This window comes from Ipomoea nil, unplaced genomic scaffold (assembly GCF_001879475.1).
Source record: "Ipomoea nil cultivar Tokyo-kokei standard unplaced genomic scaffold, Asagao_1.1 scaffold2480, whole genome shotgun sequence".
NCBI classification, from domain to species: domain Eukaryota; kingdom Viridiplantae; phylum Streptophyta; class Magnoliopsida; order Solanales; family Convolvulaceae; genus Ipomoea; species Ipomoea nil.
The window spans coordinates 3,741,082-3,749,846 of record NW_017618908.1 but is presented as its reverse complement, the minus strand read 5'-3'; the positions used below and the strand labels follow the sequence as shown (position 1 = coordinate 3,749,846).

The 8,765-nt window shown below is 32.7% G+C and overlaps 1 protein-coding gene across 2 annotated transcripts; it reads left to right on the top strand.

Annotated features, from left to right (window-relative positions):
- The first annotated feature begins 5,527 nt into the window (after positions 1 to 5,527).
- On the top strand, positions 5,528 to 6,754 carry LOC109152850 (transcription factor HEC2-like). Of its 2 annotated transcripts, XM_019300517.1 has the most exons (2): positions 5,528 to 6,427; positions 6,458 to 6,754. In XM_019300517.1, the coding sequence occupies exons 1-2, from the start codon at positions 5,747 to 5,749 to the stop codon at positions 6,473 to 6,475; spliced, it is 699 nt and encodes a 232-aa protein (XP_019156062.1). In that variant the 5' UTR covers positions 5,528 to 5,746; the 3' UTR covers positions 6,476 to 6,754. The 2 variants fall into 2 exon arrangements, with proteins under 2 accessions (XP_019156062.1, XP_019156060.1); XM_019300515.1 differs by having other exon boundaries at positions 5,528 to 6,754.
- The last annotated feature ends 2,011 nt before the right edge of the window (positions 6,755 to 8,765 follow it).

Genomic DNA, 8,765 nt, shown 5'->3' with positions numbered 1-8,765 from the left:
AAAATAATGCTATATATTTATTTACCAAGTATTTTATTAATACCATGAAAAAATTAACAAAAATATATAATTAATAAAGTCAATCATATTAACTACTTTAGGGATTTTTGACAGCAAAGAGGGTATTCAAATCACCCAACAAATTGAAGTGAGAACTACCTCACAATGTCTTTGTTTGACAATCAGCAGTTAGCGGTTAGCGTTAGCGGATTATATTAGCAAATTTGACCGGCGAATTATATCAACGATTGGTAAAAAGATATTTGAAAAAATTAGCTGTTTAGATTAACATGTAAAATGACCTAAGGGTATACATATATTTAATAATAATAATAATAATAATAATAATAATAATAATAATAATAATAATAATTGTTTTAAAAAAAATATAATTAAGCCAATCATATTAACTACTTGGGGATTTATTGACAAAAAGAGTACGTATTCAAATCATATAACAAATTGAAGTGGAAAATATCTCGTAATGTCCTTGTTTGGCAATCAGCAGTTAGCTCTTCAATATTAGTATATATTTAATATTTTATGCCCTAATTTTAATTTGTTCTCCCTTATGTCCCGTATTTGGCTTCAACCATACATATACAATTATTTTATTGACAATTATAATCAATCTTGACTCTATTATATTGCATTTGTAAACTTAGAATTGCCTATTTAAATATGCAAATTTAACATTCAATTATCTATGCATGAATAATTCCAATATAATCTTGTCTTGATATACTTTAAAGTACTTATTTACAAAAAAAAAAATAAATAAAAAAAAAAATAAATAAAAATTGGACATTATCTCAATCGCGTAAAAAACTAGTAGTAAGATACGAGAGAAAGTAAATGTAAGATGATTATATTCATACACATTGCGGCTTGATGAGAAATTTATATCGTATCCTAGTTACACATGTCATGAGGATGTCTTGCAAAGGAGTTGCGTGACACTTTATGATCAGTTGGTCAGGCGACATAATAGTACAATGTTTTTAGCTAACTATAATAGCTTATGTTAACATAGATCTATTAATTTGATTATCACATATATACCTAATTGGATCGATTACATACTTTTTAATTTATTAAATTAAAATCGATCATTCAAAAAGCTAAACATTAGGCTAGAAACTTATTTATGTTCACTATTTCAAATAAACAATTAAGTTTAATTTGTAACAATTCTTGCATACTGTTATTCCCATATACAAATTAAAGACATGGATGAATGGGTGCGGATTGAGACATTGCAACCTCTTCTCGTGTTGTCTTCTATTAGTTTCAAATTGAGTTGTTCTCCAGAGCTATTGGAAGCCTGCCTGCACAGAAATATAATTCTCTCCATTTTGCGACTCTTTCCATTAGTTCAATTGAAATTTATAATAAAACAATTTATAATAGAGTTGAAGAATATTGAGAACTTGAAAATACTTAACTCGTTACAATCTCTAATACGGAGAACTCATTTTGAACTCTATATTTTTCTTCAAAATTGCTTTTTACTAATCTTTGAAATCAAGTTTTAACTCTCACAAAATTTATCAAATATTTTACAATTTTAAACACAATTTTGAAACCTCAAAAACGAGCTACATAATTGACTAGTTAATATTTTATTTGTACCAAAATGTTAAGCAAAATTAGTTCAATTTACTTCTTCAGGTATCTATAAGCGAATTTATGAAATCTAAAATATAGTTCTGTGAAATAAAAAAATTTAAGTTATCAATAAAGAAAATTATAAAATATAAATAAAAATATATAATATGGAAAGATGATAGAAATAGAATGTGGGCCATTAGGGTGGAGGAGATAAGGTAGTGTTGGCAACTGTGATAATGTTAAGTAAAATAAATCCAACAACAGATCTCTCAATTCTGACCTCTTTTTATCCAATGGAACATCTTCTTGCTGCAGATAACAACATGTCTCTTTATTCATGTCTTATTGATAATAAAATACAATATTTTAAGTATCCAATTTTTATTGTTCCTTCACCCTAAGGGACCATTGTTTATTAGGCGCAACGAATCCCCTCACTTTGAAAGGTTATTCTCACAATACCACTGATGAAGTTTAATCTCAAATTATTGTTTTTAAATTTTATTCTTGTAATCAACTGAGCTGCCCGTTCAGACAAAGTATCTTATTTTTGAATGGAGAGAAAAAAGAAATGGCGGTGGTGGCATTTCTGATCACCAATTTATACTATTGCAGGCGGCATAGCATATGCAGCAATGGAAACCAATTAATTAACCTTAGCTTATTTTTCTCATTCCCCTTTCCCTTTCTTCGCCCACCCACCTTTGCAAAACTACAACTGTCATATATATGATCTTCATCGATCCCTCCAAATAAGAAACATAAAACTATTTCTCTGTTGCTTCTACCTGTTTCTCATCCTCCTACCAACCAAAAACAATGGCAAATGCCATTACATTCACGCAATTCATCATCCAACCATACTTCAATTCAAATGTTTAATTTGTGTACACATTTTGATAACATGATATTGGACTCGCCCCTCCACATCGCTGCTCAATAACCCCTTCCTAGTTTTTATATGTTAGCCTCAACTGCACTGAAAGCTATAGTTAGTAACAAATGTGAAACTTTATTTCTTTATACTTTGGTAGCAATCACTGTCACATTTTGATGGTAATATTTTATGGACCGAGCCTGAACTAGTGAGTTATTTATTTAATGTTTAGGGCTGACAAATGTGCGTAGATAGATGGACAAAACCTCATCTTATTACTATACGTAATATTGATTGATCTGCATGCATGCATCTGCAACAATATAATAAATTCTTGTTTGTTTCGAGGCCTCACTTAATGTTGCCTTGAATTGTCTCTTAACTCCGATATATCAACCATTAATGTCCTTAGCTTTCCGAATGCGCCGGGAAATCACATCCGATCCTTCTCTTCAATTCGTAAATGCCTGCCCGTTACATGTCCCAATCAATCTCTGCAACCCATTGACACAACGTTTCCATCAGCCGTCGAACCAGCGCTAGCTGTTTTCTTATATATACTTGCATAACAGTCAGTCTCATAGTCTGATTTTTAATAGGATTTTAAATTTCTGATCCTAACTCTGATACAATCAATCATATTCTTATCAACTTTAACTAATAATAAAGACGTGACTTTATTTCCTTATATATTGTACTGTAAATTAAAGCTAAGGTTATATATATATATAGAGAGAGAGAGAGTAGTAGAAATTGGGATGGTGGTTTGGTTGAGTGTATAGTAGCGGTGGTGATGGCCGGAATGAGTTGGTTAACGGGAAGCAGACAAGCTAAGGCAGAACCTGATCTGATCCACCTCGAAAAGCGTTCCATAGGGACAGGTTTATGCTGTGTGTGCAGTCTATCGCACCCCCCAATAATTCCTACCACTTGATTGCTCACATCTGGCTAAACTTGCTTACACAAAACCAAATTCTCTAACCTTCTTAGCATTTTAATATCACCCTTGATAAATGACGATAACTCACGGCGGGAAATTACAGAATTTCCGACCACCTGAAAATGATCTTAAATTAAGTAGAAAGTATTGTTCTGATCACTTTTGATATTCGAAAAAAACTTTTGTTGTTATTTTCGATCACTTTTTACTTTCAATTTGATATAAAATCACTTTTAGATGGTCAAAAATTCTATAATTTTTAACCGTGCATACTCAATAGCTCATTCGGTAGGAGGACTAGCTATTGTTTGGTGCTCATATGAAACCAACTATATTAGTTCCAAACTCCTTAAAAAGATTGAAATAAGGGATAATCTCAATCAAATTAGTCATGTTGTTGACTCTGTAATCATAACATTATAACTTTAACTCGGACAAAAACGACTTAATAATTTTCTTAATTTGAGTCTGTCAATTATGAATAACCTTAATTGTTTTACCTCCTTGTAATATTTTACTGATTAAAATTACGAGATAGAGGTTACTCATCTTGAGTTTCTTGCCGTGACTAAAAAGGTAGCTAGGTTGAGATAAAGAGTAAGCATGACACGTGATGAGTTGATGAGGGGTGTAAATTTTAGGGTTCTAAACATCATGAAAGCAATAAATTATTTTTAAAAGGGAAAGTTTAAAGAGTGATCCTCGGTTCCACTCAATACTTATAGATAGATATATAAATATATAAAATACTCAATCTGTTCATGCACCATCAAAAGCACTTATGGCATCCCTGCAACAGCTGGTAGATCTTTGGAATAGTTGGTGCCTGGTGGGCCCAAATTCTTCTACAAGATAACAACGTATGTCTGTGTCCGGCTTCCCATTTGATTGATATATATTTTCATCATTTTAATATTCAACATTATACATTTCAGTAATATAAATATATATACTGTGTATACACACACGATATTAATTCGATCATATACAACTTTATAAACAAAATTTAGTACAGTTATATAACTTTTAAGTTACACCCCAAAAAATATTTATGTAAAATATGAAAATTCTACTGTCTATATTAACGTTTACCTATAATATTTTACTTAGAGAAAATAGTTAGGCCGTTAAAACCAATATGACATCTTGTCTTTGATACGAAGGCGATGGCTTCAAACTTGGCATGCCAGGATTGCCAGCAACATTAAATGTGATCAAATGCACATGCCAACAAACTTGAATTGGGGAGCATTTAATTTGGTTGAAACATTGAAATCAAAATCCTAGTTAGAATGGAATACATGGTAATTATAATGGGTTAAAGTAAAAAAGATTTCATTGTTGGGTAGTAAATAGAAATAAAAATCAAAACAATTAATTAAAATAAATAAATAAATAATATATACATACATATATGTGTGTGTATATATACTAAAGTTCCATATTGAATACATGAATGTACAATGACTTTTTATTATTATTATTTTTCTTACTCAATTTTTATTCCATTGTTCACGATGAAGGAAAGTGTAATGAATTTTATGATTACTAAAGGATTTGAATCAAATAATAATAAAAGTATGGTATGTAAGCAAATTAATTAAACATGGTCATTTTTGGGCAGAGACTTGAAGAGCCAAATCAAGCATGCTACCATTGAAATGTGACACTAGTTACGTAATAAACATGTATAAGTAAATAAATTTGCTTTTTCGCTTCTAATTATAACTTTTTGACATAATTGTAAACGTTTGATTTGAACGGGAGCTATCAAATATTTCCCTTTCGCTACTAGCTATAATTTTAGTGCAATAGTAAGCGTCTGATTGCAACATTGATTTATTAGGTTTAATTTGGGTTGTGCCCTAGGTTTGCAAGTTGCAATAATCAATGAATTTGGTTTTATATGAAGATATTTTTTTCAATAAAATAAAGAGAAAAGAAAGATTAAAAAGCTTACCAACTTTAATTTCATGGCAGTATGAAAGCGATTATATTCTGATGAATTAATTGCGGAGTATATATATAAATTATATACTACAATATAATATGTGTGTATATATTTATATAATAATGAACCACTTGAGCTTATAGACACATTTCCCGGAATCACTATTTCATTGCCATCATATTTAATTTCTTCTCCAAGCAGTCTGCTTAGTGCTTTGCCGACCTTCACTGAAAATTCTGATGAAACTCTCAGACTTCTCTTCTCTTTACCCATCCCCCCTCAGCTTTTGATCATTTCTCTTTCCTTTTTTTTATGATTTTATTTTATCTTTTTTATTCATTATTATTATAAGAGTTCCCTAGCCGCCATGGATATTGAGCTCTTGAAGTCTGCTTCTTCTGAGGCTGATCAGATGGAGATGATGCTTATGATGCAGATGGACAAGCTCCCCGGCGACTTCTCCGGCGCTGGGGATGATTATTCCGACGTCAACAACGTGCAAGTCATGGATTTTACCTCACAGGGGATTATTGATACTACTTTCATGAACGTGGCTTCTTTCGCCGGCGGGTCTCCTCCGGCGGCGTATCAAGAACCGGGTTTTCCGGCGGATTCTGTCGGGAGGCTCCGGGGCGCCGGCGGGGGGAGCGGTTATCCTCCTCAGAAGGGGACGACGACGACCTCCATGGCCGCAATGAGGGAGATGATATTCCGGATAGCCGCCATGCAGCCGATTCATATCGACCCGGAGGCGGTGAAACCGCCGAAGCGGCGGAACGTGAAGATATCGACGGATCCCCAGAGCGTGGCGGCGCGTCACCGGCGAGAAAGGATCAGCGAGAAGATCAGGATTCTCCAGAGACTCGTTCCCGGCGGGACCAAGATGGACACCGCCTCCATGCTCGACGAAGCGATTCATTACGTCAAGTTCTTGAAAAACCAGGTGCAGTCACTCGAACGCGCCGGCGCAAGTCGCCGGCCAACCGGGATAGAATTTCCGGTGCCGATATCGACCACCAGCACTTACCTGCCTACCTCGGGAACTCAGAGTTATCATCAATCTCCCCAAAACGTTCAACATTATGGCGATCCTTAATTACAAAGGTGTAGTCATTTAATTTTTAGCATAAATGCATGGTTTTAGTGATAATTAATAATCCATAATCACTTGTATGATCCGTGTTGGGGTTAATTTGCCATGCACGTGTTGTATCACGTTAGAATAATTAATATATGGTATAGTACTATATAGTATATATAATCACAAATGATTAAAGCCTAATCATATTCTTGATATTCAATAATTTTTCTTTTCTCTCTGTAACCGTTATTGACGATGAATATATAAGCATATATGGCAATAATTACGCTTCCCAGAATTCTATGATGATGTCAGAAATTAAGGTTTGATTGCTTATCTTGCTAATCCCGAGGTTGACAATGCAACCATGTTCATATTATCTGATCTTTCGGAAAATATCTAGAAAGAACCAAGAAAAAAAACACCATTTTTTGCATTTTATGTATTCATTCTCTTATTTTGAATAATAATGAAATTTATAAGTGTATATTGGTAAATATTATCTTGTGACTCTAGTTAAAAAAGATAAAAAAGATTACAAAGAGATTAGCCTAAGTTACCAACTTGAATGTGATTGCATTTAATCGCAAAAATTTTAAGAAAAGCATCTCTACATTTTTTTTTTTATTAAAGTTTTTACAATTGTTTATGTCAGTTTAATAATTTAATTTATTTACAAGAAACATTTGTAAATATATCTTTATATTTATTTGTATAATAAGTTTCTTTATATATTGTATCTGTGCTACTAGTTTCTTATTTCAAAAGGTTAAATTTTTAACTCTAAGGGTCTCACACCTTAGAGGATGATGTAAATCACCGTGATTCAATGACTCAGCAGACATGGTCAAATATCACTACACACAAAGGATCTGTCCCGACCACTTTAGACATGCATAATTCTCACACTGTCGCTACCGAGATTCAAACTTTAGTCTCTTCTTCTAAATACTGCCTAATAAATCAGTGAGCTAAGCATGTACAAATTTCTTACTACTAGTTTGGTTTACGGGGTCGGGGTCAGGGTCGCCCATGAATTAGAAAGGGATTTGAAATTAAGAGCAATCTATTTAGACTTTTATAGGGTACCTTTGCTCTGAGAAAGGGATTTGAAATTAAGAGCAATCTATTTGGACTTTTATAGGGTACCTTTGCTCTTAAGGTCAATAGCAGCACATGCCCTTAGAACAAGAACACACATTAATGGAATACAGTTATGAGCTTATGTTCCAATATATTTTTTATTCATGGGAAAATAAATAACCGCCACTTATAAATGATTGATTAAAATATAATTCGCTTTAAATCATACAATTATGTATATATATTTGGTTATATCACAATTATCAACATTGGTGTTGTTAATACATTGTACAACTAGCTAGCTAGACATACATATATTATATCATGTACATTCGAATATCGCATGTGAGAGAGAAAGAGAGATATTTTAATTTACTATGTGCAACTCAGAATGGTACACAACTTTTAATCTATGAGAAAGTTCGCAGTCATTATCTGAATGTGCGCTCTCGATTAAATCTACCTTGTGCCTCTAGTCGTCAAAGGATCACATAAAAGTAAATTAACTAAGCTTATTCCTAATTGACAAGTTCAAATTGAAAAGACTAACAGGCAACTCCAACATCTAAATATGTTGACTCATTTCAACCTTGGAACAACTAACAATGTTGAGTCATTTTATACATTTAACCACATATTTGGTTCATTGAATGATAAATGAATAAGAATAACTAATATCAAAGATGACGATATAGTTCGAAACGTCTATTCGTTTAGCATATATAGAAAATAAAATCATCATTTTACAAGTTGGTTCAACAAAGTCCAAAATGAACTACTTTAAAAAAAAAAAAAAAGAGTCCAAAATGAACTAAAAGAAAGTAGTTTTGCAAAATTTTATTTTGAACAATTTAATGAAACAAAAATTTCATGATTGAGATAACATAATGAAAAAAGCATACTCCGTAGTCCGTATCTACTTACTTAAAAAAGGCATATTTGAAACCCCACAATTACAATTACGTAGGCCTGATGTGGCGCATTGTGTAGTTTTCCATCCGCTCCCAAATTTGAATCCCCAACCTCAAGGGCTCCCAATCCCCGACTCGACAGAACATTTAGAATGATATAAATCACGTCACAATGTCTCAAGGACATGATCAAATGTCACACAAGGGATCTGTCCACTTTGAACATAATCTCCACACTTCAGTCGTCAAGGTTCGAACCTTTTCTCTTCTCTCAAATATTGTCTAATGAACTATTGAGTTAAACTCGTACG

Bases quoted from the DNA above. Each gene is read 5' to 3' on its own strand.
- LOC109152850 (XM_019300515.1), top strand. From the start codon at position 5,747: ATGGATATTGAGCTCTTGAAGTCTGCTTCTTCTGAGGCTGATCAGATG.